Source organism: Acomys minous, assembly GCF_964271855.1.
Source record: "Acomys minous genome assembly, chromosome: 11".
Taxonomy (NCBI): domain Eukaryota; kingdom Metazoa; phylum Chordata; class Mammalia; order Rodentia; family Muridae; genus Acomys; species Acomys minous.
This window is the reverse complement of record NC_140492.1, coordinates 105484787-105504230: the sequence shown is the minus strand read 5'-3', so window position 1 is coordinate 105504230 and position 19444 is coordinate 105484787. Positions and strand designations below refer to the sequence as shown.

The window sequence follows — 19444 nt, the reverse complement described above, 5'->3', positions numbered from 1 at the left end:
CTGGTATTCAATGTTTTTTTGTTTGTTTTGTTTTTACTATGCTTTCCACATACAGATCTTCCCCCCCCCCCAGGTTTTTTGTTGTTGTTGTTTTGTTTATTGTTTTTCAAGACAGGGTTTCTCTGTGTAGCCTTGGTTGTCCTGGACTCACTTTGTAGACCAGGCTGGCCTCAAATTCACAGCTACCTGCCTGTCTCTGCCTCCTGAGTGCTGGGATTAAAGGGGTGGGCCACCACACCCGGCTTCCTCATACAGTTCTTACCAAATTCGTACAGGTTTGTGTGCCATGTTGTGTGCCAATCGCCAAAACGACAAGTTTCACAACACAAAAAGGAAGGTTTGTTCAATGCAGCCCAATGCCCAGTGGAAGGGCAAGACTCGTCCATCTTCCAGAGGACGACATTTAAGCTCCCTAGGATGAAGAAGCAAGGTGGCTTAAGGCACAGGGAAAGGTGATTGGAGGGAGGCAAATTAGCAATCTGAGCACACAAATGAAATTTCGTGGCATGATGTGAGCGTGGAGCTTTGGGCCTTCTAACATCAAAAAGTCACCTGTCAGACACCTGTACAAATGCTAACAAAGTTCGTGGTTTCAACAAATGCAGCATTCGAGTCCTGAAAAGTAACCAAGGCAACTTTAATCATAGTTACCTATGTACCAGAGGGTCCATCCGTGTCAAGGCCTGTGAGACTAGCAACATACCCTGCTCAGCCTCCAAAATTTAAAAAGTCTTCTAAAGGAAAGCAAGCCAAGCTACAAGGTTTAACCTTTCTCTTGGATTCAGGCGCACACTGCCTAATGGATTCAATCAATGACAGAACACACACACACACACACACACACCAGTGGTCTCATAAGACTATATCGCCTGGTAACACTGAAGCTGTCTTAGTTTGAGTATATTCTGTGATGTTTACACAATAGCGAGGTCTAAGGACACATCCCTGTCATTAGGCTGTGTGCCTATGCGCTCAACTTTCACATGGGCCACCTTTGCCTTGCCTCCTGGGAATAATTTTCAACAAGAGACTGAAGAGGGTGCGCCATAAGAAGGCACCTCCAAGTGTTCACCAAGGTATGAATTTAAAGCTGTGTGTCCAACATGTTTCATCATAATACTTAATTATCTCATGAACAATCATTTTAATAGTAGTATAGGTTTAAGAAAGACTGACAAAATCTTCCAGCAACACCTAAGGCTAATGTAGCAACACAATCCTTTTCCCTAGCATTGGAGATATTTGTTGTGCAGCCCTCAAGAGCGCCTCACTACCATGCTGGCCCTGTTGTCTAAGGCACTGACCTTAATGGATCAGAGCATGTGCATTTCCTTGGTCTCTGTCTTATTTGGAATTTGATCCATTGGAAGCTTCAGCCATAAATGAGAAAGTGAAAGAAAAGAGAAAGTGGGGTGTTATCACCCTCCACTCCCTCCCTGTGGAGGACCAGTGACCAAGCAGCTTTCTTTTTTTTAAGATTTATTATTTATTATTATGATTACAGTGTTCTGTCTGCATGTACAACAGTCCAGATCACATTATAGGTGGTTGTGAGCCACCATGTGGTTGCAGGGACTTGAACTCAGGACCTCCAGAAGAGCAGTCAGTGTGCTTAACCTCTGAACCATCTCTCCAGCCCAAGCAGCCTTCTCTTAACAGTCCTCTCCGGCCTCCAGCTCCTCACCTCTGCAGCCCTGAGCTCGGCACTGGCTCCCACGATTGCTAGCTCTAGGATGTTTTCTCGTGTTTCTCTCGGCCCTACCCACACCTCTATTCATCCTTCTTGAATCATGCCGTTTACTTGAGCAATAGTTACTACTTCCCTTGGCGTCCGAGAGGCTTGCTCGTATTGCTTTCTGATGATAAAGGGACTCAGAGGCACATGGTTTCTGGGGAGGCTGCTGTTATCCCATTTCCAATGGTAAATAGGTCGCTCCTATTTTGCATTAGCCCCCTCATTTCCAAAGCTTATCTCCACAGCTTCGCTAATTCTGAGGAGAGTCTGAGCCTCGCGGCACTCCCAGGAAGTCTTAGCATTCTGAAGGCTCTCTACTAAAAGGATCTAGGATCTTCTTTTAGGACACTTGTATTATAAGCATGCGGGGGTTTAAAAAAAAAAAAAGAACCAGCTACTAAATATTCCTAAAAGAGACTCTTCCATGCCACCTGTCACCCTATTTATTCTCGCCTCCCCGTGAGCGACGCTGCTTCAGGCAAGGCGGGTTGTGTGACCAAAATGTCAGCAACTGGGAAGCCCATAAATAGCAGCAGAGAGGACAGATAGGGTGACTCAGTAGAGCCCTTTGAGTCAGGCAGGGAGTTAATTACACAGCACTAACCCCTCATCTCTGCGGTCATCCCTGGACCATCTCATCCTCTGAACATGCACAGCCTTCCTCCTAGCTACCATCAGAAAGTGCAGGGCCAGGGCCAGACGGCTCCTTGTGAACTAATCACGGGTGTCCTCAGCAATTAGCCCCTTTCTGAGATTGGCAGGTGTTCACAATGTTAGCTAGTGTCTACCTAGATCCCGGCTTAGGGCACTTTTCTTCTGCAGGACAGGCACATCATTTCAGCCCACTGCATTTATCTCCAATGTCAAGAAGTCAATAAAACTTGTCTAGCTATAAGTGCTGTCATAAGGATCAAAATCAACTTGATATTGTATCAGTTTTATGATATCATGGAAAAGGGAAACTATGGAGAGGAAGATCAGTGGATCCCAGCTCTGGGATGAATAGCTGAAGTTCTGAGCACTGGGCGGAGGGAAAGAATTCCAAATGACACTACAATGGCTGACAATAACATTCGCATCAGTCATGGTCAATAAAGCTGTACAGAAGAGCAAACCCTCTTGCAGAATATGGATTTTAGGTATTTTTATTAGCATATATTAATTAAGCACAATCAGTTTCATTATGGTATTTTTATATGCATGTATAACTAATTTGAATCATATTTTCCCTCCATTACCTTTTCTTTTCCCACTCCATGAGTCCACTTCCCCTTCCCAATTATAGACTGTGGGTTTTAGCTAAGAATAGCATATCAACCATGGCTCATGAATTGTAACAAGCATACCAACACTTATGGGTAATGGTAACAGAAGGAACTGGGGAGCGAGAGGACACGAGTGAGGGAGCCCCTGTGCACTTTAGGTAAAGTGAAGCAAATTCTTTTTTTTTTTTTTTTTAAGATTTATTTATTATTATGTATACAGTGTTCTGTCTGCATATACACCTGCAGGCCAGAAGAGGGCACCAGATCTCATTGTAGATGGTTGTGAGCCACCATGTGGCTGCTGGGAATTGAACTCAGGACCTTTGGAAGAGCAGGCGGTGCTCTTAACCACTGAGCCATCTCTCCAGCCCCATGAAGCAAATTCTTTAAGCGGAAAATAAGTTTGGATAAGACTCATGAAAGTCCTTTTAAAAACCAACACCCAACGGGCTGGAGAGATGACTCAGGGGTTAAGAGCACTGTCTGCTCTTCCAAAGGACCTGGGTTCAAGTCCCTGCACCCACATGGAAGCTTACCATCTGCAACTCTAGTTCCAAGGGATCTGACACTCTTGCAACAATGCACATAATATAAAAGTAAATTAATTTTTTAAGAAACCCAACACCAAATGACCTTTCATTCAGAAGTTGGCTATGTGTCCTGCATCAGGTTACACGCTGATGACCTGTCACTGTAACTTAAGGTCTGTTTGAAATATGAAGTATAACATATGAAATATGTACCACACAACAGATATGATATGGAGAAGTTCATTATATGAGCATGGGAGAGCAGGAAGTGGGAGGGGCGCCCCAGAGAGAAAGAGAGGAACGGGAGAGAGGCTGGGAGTAAGAGGGTAAGAGAGAGGGATGAGGTGGGTTTGTCCTTTTATATACGCCTGGGCAAGGGCATGCGTAGTGGCAGGTAGGCAATGACATCATGGGTTGCTAGGCAGACTGGGGCAGTATGCTAACACCGTTAATGATTCCCACCTTCACTGACAATTGAAAAGATACCCACAATATTTAAGCCATGTTGTAAAACTGTCCAGAAGGGCTGGGGACATGGATCAGTTCATACAGGGCCTGCTGCACCTGAGTCCTGACCCAGTATCCGTGGACAAAAGCAGAGACATGTGCAAACAGGTCTGTAATCCTAGCACAAGAGAGATGGGTGTTGGTTCTCCCCAGAGCTTGTCAATCAATCCGTGAGTGCTGAGTTCACGGAGAAACTCTATCTCAAAAGATAAGAGCAACGCAAGAAGATGAAAGACATTGACTTCTGGCCTCCACCTGCATGTGCACTCACAGATCTCTCTCTCTCTGTCTCTCTGTCTCTCTGTCTCTCTCTCTCTCTCTCTCTCTCTCTCTCTCTCTCTCTCACACACACACACACACACACACACACACACACACACACACACACACACGAGCCCAGAAAATGTTATCCTACTATAGCCTTAAACTTTTAAATTCCCCATCACTGAGTCACACCCTGCCCTGTATTTAGCAGTTGCATTTGATTATTACGGTCACATTTTTCAGCAGTGACAAAGCTATGAGAAGATTTAGGTCAGGATTAGTGTCAGTTAGGTTGGAAAGAAACTTTCTTCCTTTTAAATTGGAGAGTGTCTGCAGTAGGCAGGGCTTCGTACAGTGTCTTGCTGGAGGAGTTTAGCAGGGGGAGGGTGACTGTGGCTGTGTCACCTCTGAGCTCTCTCCACCTCACATAACCCTGTGAGGTTCACAAGTTACAGGGCCAGAAAGAGGAGTAGTGGGGTCAAAATTCGCCACAGGAGCATAGCAGTGACAGCACAGGGGTTCACACTGAGAACACAGGAAGCTGGAAGTTGCTCTCAGGTCTTGCCGAATGAGACCAGGCCATCGAGTTCAGCCAGCTTATTCTTGGATAATGGTGGTCAATTGCATTCCTGCCTGGGTAATACATGTATTTTTGACAAGAGCCTTCAAAGCATTTGACAAAGACTTTCAGTGTTCCTGCACTGCAATTGTTGGAACTCTGTACTAGCAGCTATTAATAGACGTATACTGTGACATTAAAAAAAAATGCAGTCTGTGGTCAAATGGCTAGGAAATGCCGCACACGACAGACCCCTTTGTGAACAATTATAGTGCACACTCCATGGTAAAGGCTCTAGGCAGCTGCCACTAAGAAAACCACTTAGCTTCATTTAACTCCACCGTTGCCCCAGTTTATTTGAGTATTAAGCACTTTGCAGAGTATTCTTAGTAACATTTTTTTTCAATACTGGCATGAGAAAATTTGACTGCAATAAAAGAAGGAAGTTAACAGCCGCCGTGACATGATTCTGGGATGTTCACATGAAGCGTTGATCTCACAACAGTTTTCCCAATTCTCCATCAGTGAGTATCACGTGCGTTTCACAGGAGGACAGCGAACACAGTTGTCCATATCCCGTGTTCATAATCGCCCCACAGGATGGACATAGATCCTGGTATCGCTGGTTCCACTTTAACAGGACTCCCAGCCAAAGCCGTACACAGCATGGCTCTAAATCCTGAGCTAGAAAACAAAGAGAAGTAGAGGTTAGAAAGATCAGAACAGAGAACAGCATCTGATACACGGAGATACAGGGCTGCCATCTCTTGCCTGGTTCCCATTTATTCTGCCTGTAGACAGAGGCATCTGTGCGTTTAGACACTAAGGTCTCTAATGAGTGAGACTGGGAAGTAAAAGCACTTTGAACACTAGTCAGATGAACGAGGGACGCGGAGAAGAAAGTCATCTGTGCCACAAGCGGAAAGTGAGTGTGGATGTTGGGGTCTTTTAGTCTAAGAGTTGAGGTCACTTTTCAAAACCACTCCCCATTTCTGGATACAGACTGTCTGATCCACCACCGCCGCCCCCAAAGTCTAGCTAAGGAATGCAGACACTGGGTTTGCCACAGAGGATAAGAGCACGTTCTGTCTGGGAACCTGCGGGTCCCTACTCTGAGGGGCCCCACAGCTGTCCACTCTCGTGGCTAGGAGGGGAGCGTTAGCACGAAGGAGACCGCTATGATCAGAATGAGGCTGGGCTGCCACTCCCTTGGAGTCTAAATGAGGGTGAAGAATTTCTGAGGCATTTGAATAATAATCAAAAATAAATATTTACCTGCATTTTATGACCGCCAACTTCCACTGTCGGTTTAAATCGGATCCCAGCTGTCTGCACTTCTCACAATATATTCCCAAGGCACAGGGTTAGAGAAAAATGGACAAAGCCAGACCCTTGCTCCCTACCCCTCAGTGTCTCCTGTGCCACTGGAAACATAGGCTGGGGACCCCTCTGCACGCATGGCTGTCTCTAATTTCCCAGCCCACTTCACTTTGGTGTGCCATTGAAACATCCACAGCTGCAATCAGTCTGTGGGACAAAAGGGAAACACTCAAGGATATTTTTATAAAACACAGTTATAAGATCAATGAAACAGTTTTGAATGCACTTGCTTACTAGTGGGATTTTTTTTTTCACAAGGAGAAAATAAAAGAGAAATTGGCCCAAATTTCCCCAGACAGATGTTTTAAGGAAATCCAAACCTTCTAAAATGCTATAGACATGTTTTTCTAAGTTAAAAAAAAAAAACAACAGCAAAATTGTTCTTAGTTAAATATTTTGTTTGTTTGGTTTTTGGGTTTTTTTTTCTTTTGTTTTGGTTTGGTTTGGTTTGGTTTTTGGTTTTTCAAGACAGAGTTTCTCTGTGTAGCCTTGGTCGTAGACCAGGCTAGCCTCGAACTCACAGTGATCTACCTGCTTCTGCCTCCCAAGTGCTGGGATGCACGCCTGGCAGTTAAATGTTTAATGACCATTCTCACCGATATATTCATTTCAGAACAAATCTACACCACACTTGAGTTACATTTTGCATAGTGTATAAGTACATTTATCAGTCATCAGAATTCTGAATTAAAGTAGCAACACAGTAGGCTGATTTTATAAAAAGGAGGGGCCAGTTTTATCATTTTTATTATTTTATCAGAACCCTATATTGCCATGTCTTCCCTCAAATTATATTGTTTGGTATTTGACCAGATGCCCCTGACAAAAGAATATAACCTTTAATTAATACATTACGCCTTAAGAAATAACCACTGTCAATGATTCTGTTCCATCTCAGTTTGTAAGAGAACAGAGTGGACATAAGCCTGTTGGCCTTGAAGATGACATTTCCAAGAGAGTGAAGGGCTTTCTCTTTCTTTCCATCCCAGGCACTTGGGGAGCCAAGGGTTAGCTTGAAGGCATGGCCAAGTCCAAGAACCACGCCACACACAACTAGCCCTGGTTACCAAAAACACCTTGGTCACAAAGATATGAGTCTCTTAAGAGGGTCAACCTCAAAATTCCTCAGGAACATGCATTTTACCAAGAAGCACAAAAAGAGGCCGAGTGGGCTGGTAGAGATTGTGAAGGCCGCAGGCAGCACATGCTGAGGCCATCACGGCTCGTGAAGCCTAAAGAAGTTCAACCAAAGTTGGCCAGAGTCCCAACTGCAAGCTCCATCAGCTTTTGCTCATCCCAAGTTTGTAAATCAGATGTGGCTACATGGACAAAGGTCACAAGCTCTGTCAACCAAAGGCCAAGGCTCAAACCAAAGCCAAGCCTGGAGCTTCAGCTCAGGTGCCACAGAAAAAGCCTCTGTCTGCCGATGTGAGGACAGATGGACCGGTGACTCCTACATATACACTGTCTGTATATACTGTTTGCAAAAGGCTGGTGTCCTGTACTGCTTGTACAAACAACCTTGAGGCAGAACCTACTTTCTGTCTGTTGGTTGGTTGGTTTGAAAGGAGGGAAGGCTGGCACACAGTAGCCATTTGATGATTCAGTGCCACCAAAATCTGCTAAAGGAACACAAAGTGTGCCCTCAGAGTGCATGCTAATTTGTATAAATAGAATAGCATCAGCTGAAGAGGGCAGAGTGGAAGAGGAAGTTGCCTTCATTGTTCAGAAGGGGAAAAGGTGTTTTAAAATGCTGTTTGGTTTGGTTTTTTGGGGTTTTGTTTTTTGTTTTTGTTTTGAGATGGGGTTTCACTGTGTAACCCTGACTGTCCCTTAACTCACTCTGTAGACCAGTCTGGCCTCAAACTCACAGAGATTCACCTGCCTCTACCTCCCCAGTGCTGGGATTGAAGGTATGCACCACCATCACCTGTTTAGAGTGCTATTTTTGATCAAGGCAGGCTACCAGTATAATTAGACATAAAAAAATTTGGGGGTCGCAGACTATAGTAAACGGAACGTGAGTAGCACAAAATGCCGAGGGGCTCCAGTAAGTGCCATCTGGTCACTGAGTGGAAATATTTGACATCGTCCTTCTGTCTTTGCTAGTTTAGCTACACACTCTAGTTTTCACCTCAACATCATGACATGTTCATGCTCATTTTAGGGAAATCATGCACTAAGTGACATTTATCTGTAAAGCCCAAAACATTAGCATTTAGTATTAAACATCAGTGTTGTGTGGCCCACATTTAGACAGCAGCTACTGACATTTTCTCCAAAAAAAGAGGAGATGCCTGTTTGACTGAGCTCTCACTCCAAGGACAACTAAATATCAGTGGCTCTGAAGTCTCTGAAGCAAAGAGCTTAACTTTCTACTTTTGTGGTTTCTGTTTTGTTTTGCTTTTCAAGACAGGGTTTCTCTGTGTAACAGCCCTGACTGTCCTAGATTCGCTGTGTAGAGCAGGCTGGCCTTGAACTCACAGAGACCCACCTGCCTCTGCCTCCCTGAGTGCTGAGATTAAAGATGGGCGCCACCATGCCTGGCTGGGCTTCACTTTCTAAACCAGAACTCCTGCCAAACGTTAATTCTACCCTTTCTCGAAAAGCACCTCAGGCAATGCGTTAATGTTTGGTTCTAGACCTAGTCAGTCCTTAACAGCTTCTCCATCTCTCTGGCTTCAAATGTGGCAACCCAGCCATTGGGCAAAATGTCCTCCTTTCGTCTATAGACAGAATTCTGCCTAAAAATAGGCAACCTTGGATGCAGGCAGACTTGACAGCCAAACTCTGCCAAGACAGGGTAAGCAAGTCCTCAATAGTTCCTGCCTCACAAATATGTCTGTCAGATATACTGGGCCAGAAGGCTGAAGATGATGCTCCAACATTATAGAGAGTGCTGGGTGACTATTGAGGCAGCAAACTGTCTCTGTCATATTTTTCACTTTGGAAGCTGCTAACCTACACTTCCTGTTTACTCAGATAATTCATTTTATTCCTATCAAACCTCTGATGGGGTTGAAGACCAGATAGTTTAGTTTTATAATTAAGCTTTGTTGTTTAGGGCTTAAGATGTTTTTAGGTCTAGAGAGATGTTTTAAGTTGATAGAGATGGGATATGAGAGATATTGATTTACATTCAGCGTTTTAGATTCATCAGGATAGGAAATATGTTTTCTTCAAGGTTGCCAAATACAAAATAGTCAAAACACTATGAATGTAACATTAATATAATTCCTGATTGTTTCATGGTTCTTTTTCCTATATGTAGTTCTTTTTATATATGTGTAACAATATAAATATATACATTAAAATATTTCTTTTAAAAAGCTACAAGAAAATCCTGGGAGAAACCCAGTTGGATATGTAACAGACAAGCAGAACCCGGGTGGGGGGATCAGGGGGAGTAGAACACTGCAAAATCTTTGTTTTATTTTGGGTTTTTTCTCTCTCATTTGTAAATGTTTCATTGGCCTAGTATCTGCTTCATTTACAGGGCACATGCCAATCTAGCAAGGGTGTCACTACCATGGGGATTTATGTCTTAATATAGAGTAACAATCAATTTAGTACCATACAGAGCTTTGGTAGAACCCAAGGTTCTGAGAGTAAATAACAGCCACCCTATGTATGTTTTCATGTTTTTAAAATGTGTTTATAAGACCTGTGCTGAAAAACTTAGAATTTTCCTTTTCTAAAGCAGACTAAAAATAGTTAACTCACATCATGTCACATTTAAATATTTAACTCACACCCCCCACATAATTTATTAAGAATTTGCCTTCCACAGATGTGGTGGCACACACCTTTAATCCCAGCACTGGGGGGAAGCAGAGACAGGTGGGTTTCTGTGAGTTCAAGGCCAGCCTGGTCTACAAAGTGGGTCTCAGCCAACCAGGGCTACACAGAGAAACCCTGTGCTGAGAACCAAAACCAAACAAACAAGAATTTGCTTTTGTGGCTTTAATGGAATCAAACTCAATGATAGAGCCAATAGCCATTCTTAAATACACAAAACCACGTGATGCATTATACAGTGCACACACACCTTCCATTTTCATGCCGACTCTGAAATAGCTTAGCACAGCTCTGCCTCAGCCATGACCTCTGACCCCTGGCCTGACATACTTGAAGGGTTTTGTAAATGGCAGCAAAGCCTGCCCGATACCTGATAATATCTGACTCCTCAGGGCTCCTATTGCAGCTCCTTTGGGTGTTGTCTCTCTTTTCATAGGAAAGTATCGCTGTCAGGCTGACTTTTGCAGATAATGCCCCTGCAGGACAATAAAACAGAACTTACGTTCTCACAGCAGCCATTATAAATCTGCTACACACATCACTGATGCCCTAGGACTGCGTATGATCTTTCAAATCATAGACTGAGAGTTACTGTGCCCTGAATACTTCCACACTGTGCCATCTTTTGACAGCATCCCTTCAACAAACACCACTGAGGGTCACATCTCCATTAAATAAAGCGAACCATACCTGTGTTTGCAGTCATGTTAGTCAGCCTCAGAGCTTCCGAATATCACTGAAGGGTGTGCATTAACATACGAGGAGCCTTTTACTGCAGCAATAGCGTCATAGCAATACCTTAGACTTTTTGTGATGTTTGACTTACCATTTGGCCCTTTGAAAAATACTATAGATAGATGTTAGCTCTTCTAAAAGTTAATTAACAAACTTGGCAAGGAGCTTTTTTTGTGGTCTCAAGAGTAGCTAAGGATAACCTTGAATCCTCCTGCCTCTACCTCCCAAATGCTACAGCCCTGGACCACCATGATCAATATTTTTTAATCATTTTTTTTATTGTGATGATGATGATGGTGATGATGATGATGGTGGTGGTGATGATGATGGTGATGATGATGATGATGTAGGGGAGGATGGGTACATGTGTGGTCAGAAGACAACTTCCAGGAGTCTGTACTCTCCTTCCACGTTGGGATCTGAGGATCGAACCCAGGTCACCAAGTTTGTGCAGCAAGTGCTTTTTATACACTGAGCCATCCCGCTGGACCCACACCCAGGTTAATGCAGTGCTGGGCCTGGGGAGAGTTGGGAAGGCATCGTACATGTTCTACGGATGCTCCGAACTGAGCCACATCTACAGGCCACACATTTGTGCCCTGACCTGCATGGCTTTGGCTGGAGCAGCAGCAGGAGCAATAAGAAGGGTGCAGTGTGCTGTGGCGGAGCTGTACCAGCAGCTCAGACATGCAGTTCTCCTATTAAATACAGCTGGATGAGGCTGGTTGACTACTCCGGGCAGGGGTCCTCTGCGGGGGATCAGTCCCAGATGCAGGCATCTTAGAGGATGAACCTGTGGTTGACAGAGTCTGTCAACATCCATCCTTAGACCAGGGGAAGGCCTCGTCATTCTCATGGGTCTGAGATACTGGGTCCTTGACATAGCCATGCTCATATTTAATGGACTCATTCATTCAGGACTTCATCCTGTCCCTGAAAATTTGTACTTTTTATCCTGGTGATTGTTCCAGTCCTCTCATTTTTTTTTTTTTTTAATGAGACAGTTGATCCTAAAGCAGTGACAGCTCACACATTCAGTCATGCAGTACACGACTTCCATGCCAGGTCCAGTGTTCTTGCTACTTTACCATGCTGCCCCCTGCAGCTGGTGTGCTGCCCCCTGCAGCTGGTGTGCTGCCCCCTGCAGCTGGTGTGCAGCCCCCTGCAGCTGGTGTGCTGCCCCCTGCAGCTGGTGTGCTGCCCCCTGCAGCTGGTGTGCTGCCCCCTGCAGCTGGTGTGCAGCCTAGCAATGTAGGATTTCAGACAACAGGTGAAAACAGACAGAGCAGGGATAGAAGTTTGTAGGCCAGAAGGTCAAAAAGGCCAAAATGAATATAAAAGAATGTACTGAGGGAAAAATTACTTCCATAAAGGCCAACGGCAGTGGGTTACTCAGCCCCAACCACAGCAAGAGAGCTATGGGACGCCAGGCCTGCCGTGGTGGTATTTTGAATTATAGGGATCACAAGGCTAGAGGCAAAGGAACTACCAGCACAGACAAACATCAGAGCGTAGCCATGTTAACCAGAAATGAGAAAGATTAAGACACAAATACAACCTAAAAAGAGCCAAGAAACAGATCAATACCCAAGATAGATACCACTGAGAAGATACCGCCCCTCAAAAAAAAAAAAATCACAAGTAAAACAGATTACATGATTTCTTTAAAAACTCAGATTAAAGATGAAGCACTTTGGGTTTTGGTTTCTGTTTTGTTTTGTTTCTGAGCCAGGGTTTCTCTGTGTAGACTTGGCTGCCCTGGACTCCCTTTGTAGCCCAGGCTGGCCTTGAACTCACAGCGATCCACCTGCCTCTGCCTCCTGAGTGCTGGGATTAAAGGCACGTGCTGCCACGCCCTGCCTAGATGAAGCATTCTGGAGACGGATGTCAGTACTGGTTTCACAATATGAATGCTTAATGTTGCCGAATGACACACGTTAAAAAAAAATAATGGCTAGACCTGGAAGCAACATTACAAATATACTTAAAAGCACAATTTTAGAAACATCTTTTAAAAATCAAGAGATAACTCAGATTGACCCATTCTCTCAACCTCAGAAGCAAAACTTGCCAAACTGACAAAATTCTGGGAGTTAAGGATGCCACGGTGCTGAGCATAAGTGACAGTTAAATTCTTGGCCCTAAGTAGGGGAACGGCTCAGGAACAGTGAAGGACAGGGAAGGGGCCATGGCAGCCTTTGCAATCACAAACTGAACTCATAACAGCTGAGGTCACCTGCTCCAGGCCTGTATAAGACTGTCCCTGGCAACAGTCAGACATGGATGAAGAAAGGCCTTGCGGGACCCTACAGCTTCCTGCTGACCTGTTAGCTACTGACAGGTTCCGGGTGGGTGGGGAAGTTATTTCTTCTGTTGTATGCCCATCGGTGAACCCACCAGGCTCCAACTGATAGCTCCAAACTCATGGTCACATAGGTGGGACTGGCTGAACTCAGTGGACCATGAAACAAAACAAAAAGACGTGTGTGTGAAAGAAGGACCTAGAAGTGGGAATTGATAGGAGTGGGAGGCAGATAAGAGAGGACGCACGAGGATAATCAGAGTGAATTATATATATGTATGAAATGTTGAAAGAACAAACTTAATGAATAAAAACATGTGTAAACTTGATGATGAAATAGCATCTATTTTTATATATTTAGGATATATTTAATATATAAATAGCATATATTAACAAAGACAAAGTAAGCATTTACTAGCATAAGCTAGCATAAATAGCAATTAAATAAAACTTCAGGTGTTCTTTTTAATTTATGTTTAAAATAATAGGAAAAAAAGTCAAATAAGAGGACAGAAAAGGCCAGGCACAGTGCCACACGTCAGTAATCCTAACACTCAGGGAGGCAGAGACAGGTAGATCTCTATTGTTTTTAAATTATCTGTATTATCTGTATTATCAGTAGGCCTGGCTAGCGATCAATCAAGACACAGACACTTGTTACATTTTAAAATAGCCTTAGTTAACTTGGGGCAGGGCAGACATTAATCCTCTAAACCACTTCTCATAGTAGGCAGCCCAGTCCTCTGCCGTCTGTTTCCACCAACGTCTATCAAGCTAGTTCCCATCCATAATCCCAAATACTTGTTAATACTCTTCATCTGGGAAGAATTCCCCATCCCCGCCAGCCATGTGCTTCTCCTCCATCTAACCCATGGCAGCCTTCTCCTCCTTCTCCAGTCTTTCTCCTTCTTCCTCCTGGCGGTCCCCTTCCTCCTCCTCCTCCTCCTCCTCTTCCTCTTCCTCTTCTTCTCCTCAGGATTTCTCTCTCTCTCTCTCTCTCTCTCTCTCTCTCTCTCTCTCTCTCTCTCTCACCTTAGCCACACCTCTGCCCTGCCCAGGTGGGCTGGCTTTTTATTAATTAGCATCAAAATACATCATACCATCCTCCAACAGGTCTCTGAGTTCAAGACCAGCCTGGTCTACAAAATGAGTCCAGGACAGCCAAGGCTACATGGAGAAACCCTGCCTCAAACAGATAAAGAGAGAGAGAGAGAGAGAGAGAGAGAGAGAGAGAGAGAGAGAGAAGAGAACAGAAAATAAGCAAAACAAGAAATAAACAAATAAAACACACCACAGCTAAAATAACTCTACTCAAACAACTGTGTAACCGAAGAAGCTATAATAAGCATATATATTGATTGATAAGCAAGTCCGTATCTGCTAACTCAGACCTTTAATTGAGGTGAAGGTAAGGACCCTCCTAAGGGGACATTTTGAAATTTTGAAGCAGGCAAACAGAGGAGATATTTCAGCCTGGGAGCCCACTTGGTTTGGTTTATGCATAACCTCCCTGTTTTTAATAAGGCACTTAAAGGCTTTATTCTTTCACCTGCATGAACTATGCACGCACCTCTCTCCAAACCAGCAACTTCAGAACCTGGTAAGCCTCCTGTTGGAAGAAGCCTGCTGTTCCAGGTTGCAGTCTTCCCAGTCCAGATAGCCACTCTGAGCTCGGCTTAGGTGCAGGACTCCCTCTCCCCAGCAGGGCCTCCAGCTCTCTGCCTGACTCCATCTGGAGAGTCTTTGGACATAAGATGCCCCTAAGCACATTTGATATACGGCCCTTGACACAGCTCCCTGCTAGCTCTCCCCTCCCTGTTTCTATAGGATAATTAGGTACTGTGATCCTGTTCATATGATAGGAGCATGCTGCCAAATGCAAAACAAGCATCCTTAAAGTGCCTGGTTTCAGCCAATTATGTACACCTATCCTGGAAGGCCCCACCCACTCCCTGAGGGATATACAGCCTTTGTTCTCCCTGAGTAAAGTTGAACTAGCTCCTAAAGTGGTTCTCGGAATGTTCCATCTCTGTCCTGCTTATGGGCTTCCAGGCTCCACATCTCATCCTCTGCTCCTCCTATCTTGGTGAGCTGGTGGTCAACAGCCCCCCAAGGAAGAGGTGAACCACAGCCTCCCACCTGCATCAGTTACAAACCTCACATTTGAGCAATAGTGTAAGTCTCCCCACCCCTAGTCACAACCAAACGTAGGCAGCTTTTGTTAACTGCTTTTGTTCTTATCCAGGTATATAAACGACCAATCTGGCTTGAGGTGGTTTTGAGTGCATGCACAGCAAAACCAAATTGTGTGTTTTATTCATCTTTTTAGTGAGGACACAGTTTATCCTTTCATGCCTATGCATAAGTGGTCATGCATATAATTAAAATCAGATGCATTATGGGAAAGGACATGCACAGTAGGCAAAGTATGACCTAATCCATAAATCAAATTACAGAACCACCCAAGCTCTGGCCCTTTTTAAGCAGCCCCTCCTTCCTTTAGACTGTATTAAGGAAACCCTGAGCTGAAGCCTGGGACCCTTGAGCACTCTCCCTCATATGATGCAGTGTTGATCTTTACAGTGAATCCCTCTAAAATATATATTATCGCTTTGCTTCAAATAAAAGTATAACTTATTAGCAGTCAGGGAGGCAGAGGCAGGCAGAGCTCTGTGAGTTCTAGGCCAGCTTGGTCTACAATTAAAGTGTTGAGACTGCTAAAATGCATCTACATCTAGTGAGGACGTCTTGGAGTTCATAGCTGTTGGAACTTTCCTAACGGTTGGGACAATCTCTGTGTTCTCTTGTGGGCTAGAGATTATCCCTTCAGCACTGGCCTCCTCTATCCTTTCCTGCTGGTATCAAAGTCTAACTTTATCCAGGCAAGAAAAATACAGGGGGGGGGGAGGTGCTGGAGAGATGGCTCAGAGGTTAAGCTCTCTGATTGCTCTTCCAGAGGTCCTGAGTTCAATTCCCAGCAACCACATGGTGGCTCACTACCCTATGAGCATATACAGGGGGACCTCCTCCCCCTCAGTCTCAGTCATAGGGGAGGGGAGTAAGGGGAAAAGGGGAGGGAGGGAGGAATGGGAGGATACAAGGGATGGGATAACAATTGAGATGTAATATGAATAAATTAATAAAATATATTTTTTAAAAAAAGAAAAGTACAGGGGACTGGAGAGGTGGCTCAGCAGTGAAGAACAGTGGCCCCTCTTCCAGAAGACTTAGATTTGATTCCTACCATCATCAGGTGACTCACAACCATCCCTAACTCCCAGGGGTGAGAGGGGGGCGCAGTGATCTCTAGATGAACCTTCACAACCTCTCATCCTCCATGGGCATTCATGTGGGGTGCTGCCGTACATGTAGGCAAGATGCTCATATGCATAAAAATAAATGCATAAATCTTGTTTTTAAAGGAGAAATGCAGAGCATCTTTGCTGGGAAAGAAGGAGGGTTGGCTCTAGGAAGCTGGGCAAGGGTGGACAGAGTGGACAAGGCAGACATTAGCACAGCCTGTGGTCTGTAGAACTATAAAGAAGAGGGTAATGATCTGCAAAAACAAGACAGTCCATAACACACTTCTTATCCCCAATAGCAGCGTCTAAATTAAGGGAAAAATTTAAGCGGTGTATGCAAAAGATTCATGGTACGTAGTCAAACAGGAAGGTAGACTTAACTACAGTTGCCCTTATTTACAAGGCTGATCAATCCCTAAATCATTCCAGAGAGCTGATACCATTTTTACGCTCCCTTGGGAGGCATTGAGCAGTCATTAAAGCAAAGGAATCCCATTAAGGCATGTAGTCCCTGTCCTTGGTAAAAATGGAGGGACTCAACTCACGGATAATTTCCACACTTCCTTTGTAATAGCCATGCTAATTTTCTTTAGAATTATTTCCCTCCAGTATACATGTCCTTATACTTTTAAATGAAAGGAAACACGTATATTTCTTTCAGAGCACTTTCTACACAAACTTTTTTTTTTCATAATCATCTTTTAACAATACAGCATGCCCAAGTTTGAACTAATAAACTGCACTGTGGAAAAAGTCAACAGTTAATTAGGAAGTTTAAGTTGTAATTGCTTCATTGCAGTGTCTTTATAACAGTTAAATATTGATTAGAAGAGTGACTCAATGCTTAAGAACACTTGTTACTCTTCCAGAAGACCGATGTCAGTCCCTAGCTCCCACATCAGTGGCTCTCAGCCCCTGTAACTCCAGCTCCAGGAGGATCTGATGCCCCCTCTGTTCCCACTGCTGCATGTGGCAGATATAACTACACACATTCACAGGAACAAAAAGGAAATAAAAAATCTTTTAAGAGATTGGAAACAACTTAAATATTCTACAACAAGAACACAGATCAAAACAATAGTGTATTTATAAGTAGAAGTCTTCAACACCCAAACTGACCTTATAGAATTATCATTGCTCTTAGAAGATGAATAGAATATATTTAATTATGAAAGCATTACCCAACTTGATCTCAAAAAACCAAAAATCCTATTAGTGATATATACCCAACTTATTAGGATATATAGAGAGAGCTAGCCAGCTATATAGATATTCAGAAAAATACATATGCATATATATTCTGAATATACACACATACATATTTGCATATGCAAAATATATAAATGCACATATATTTACATATTCAGAATATATTTGTGTATATATGTTGAACTCTTCAATAAAAGTTCAACATGATTTCAATTTGCAAGTATCATTTGCTCTGAGATCACTGTGGGCTTTTTCCTAAGGTCGCAAAAAAAAAAAAACAAAAAACAAAAAAACAAAAAAACTAAGCAAGGACAGTGAGGTAAAAGAGCTAAGCTGGACTTCTTTGCCTACGGTGTTCTGCCTCCCCATCGACTGTCCCTAATGCACAAAGTGGTTCCTTGCCAGTGTCCACTGTCTTGTGAATGATATCGCTTAACTAGCTGTCCACACGTTTGTCATTTTAACCCCCTAAGCCAGGTGTCCAGCTCCACCTAAGGTTTCTCCAGCACAGCGCCCCAACATGACTCCTTCCCTCCCACTTTCACTACCTCTGCCCAATGGCTGCAGCTAGCCTCTGCCTGCCCTCGCTAACGCCAGTCTTGTCCTGGCTGACTTGCTCACACTGCTGTCCAAATGAGGTTCTTAACGTTCTCAGCTGCTGTTATCACTCTCTGCTTAAACTCCTCCCTGATCCTTCACCAACCCACGACAAGGGGGAACATCCGGAGCTTCCAACCTGACGCTTGCTTGTGGCTTCCAGCTCAGCCCCCATCATCCATCTCAGAGCTAATCCTCGCCTTCTGATACTTGGAAGTGCGCTCGCTCTCTCGCTCGCTCTCTCTCTCTCTCTCTCTCTCTCTCTCTCTCTCTCTCTCTCTCTCTCTCTCTATCTCTCTCTCTCTCTCTCTCTGTATCTATCTATCTATCTCTATCTCGTGCCCCTTGAACGTAATTTCTTCTGCCCCAAAATGTTTTTACAGTGCCTTACCTGACTCTTCCGTTCTTTAAAATGTTCCACTATCTCATACTGCCCCGAAAGCCTCTTCATCCAAGAAGCGCCTTCCGACTGCAAACTCCATGAGCTCAAGCTAAGCCACAGTGCATCTCTCCTGCTAGAGCGTAGTGGGAAAACCCACAGTCCAGAGTCACAGCAGCCTGGAGCTGTTAGGTGGTGCTGTCTGTCAAGATTGTGAGTCTGAGCCAGGAATGGCGGCGCACACCTTTAATCCTAGCACTCAGGAAGGCAGAGGCAGGTAGATCTCTGTGAGTTCGAGGCCAGCCTGGTCTACAAAGTGAATCCAGGACAGTCAAGGCTACTCAGCGAAACCCTGTCTCAACAAACAAAAAACAAAACAAAACAAAAAAAGATTGTGGGTTTGGGCAAAGTACTTTAACCAACACATCTCAGGTTGCCCATTGATAAAATGAGAGTAAAACTGCAACCCCGCCTCGCAGTTGTGGCGCTCGCCTTTAATCCCAGCACTTGGGAGGCAGAGGCAGGCAGATCTCTGTGAGTTCGAGGCCAGCTGGGTCTACAAAGTGAGTCCAGGACAGCCAGAGCTGTTACACAGAAAACCCTGTCTCCAAAAACCAAAACAACCAAATTGCAACCTCATGAGGTTGAGGTCAAAAGCTGCCACATTTTTAGCTATCTGTACAAACAGGACTCTTCCCACCCCACCTCCATGCTTTATCTCATTTTCCCCTTATTCTGCTCGGAGCTGGAGTCAGCCACCTCTTTCTCCTTTCTTTAGAATGCAGCATGATAGACATACGTGAACAGAAATGTGATTGTGGAGCTCCTATTCCCCTTACGGACCCAGAGTTTGTTGCCACCTCCAGAAAAACTTCCCCATGG

At 44.2% G+C, this 19444-nt stretch overlaps 1 protein-coding gene across 1 annotated transcript in view; it reads right to left on the bottom strand.

Moving 5' to 3' along the window:
* Nucleotides 1-4791: 4791 nt before the first annotated feature.
* LOC311609018 (uncharacterized protein) overlaps nt 4792-19444 on the bottom strand; it is a 51399-nt gene continuing 36746 nt past the window's right edge. The window contains exons 4-5 of the mRNA XM_084801696.1: nt 10409-10514; nt 4792-5544 (exon numbers count right to left, since the gene is read on the bottom strand). Coding sequence (XP_084657822.1) covers nt 5403-5544; nt 10409-10514 — 248 coding nt within the window. The 3' untranslated portion in view covers nt 4792-5402. The remainder of the gene's footprint in view (nt 5545-10408; nt 10515-19444) is intronic.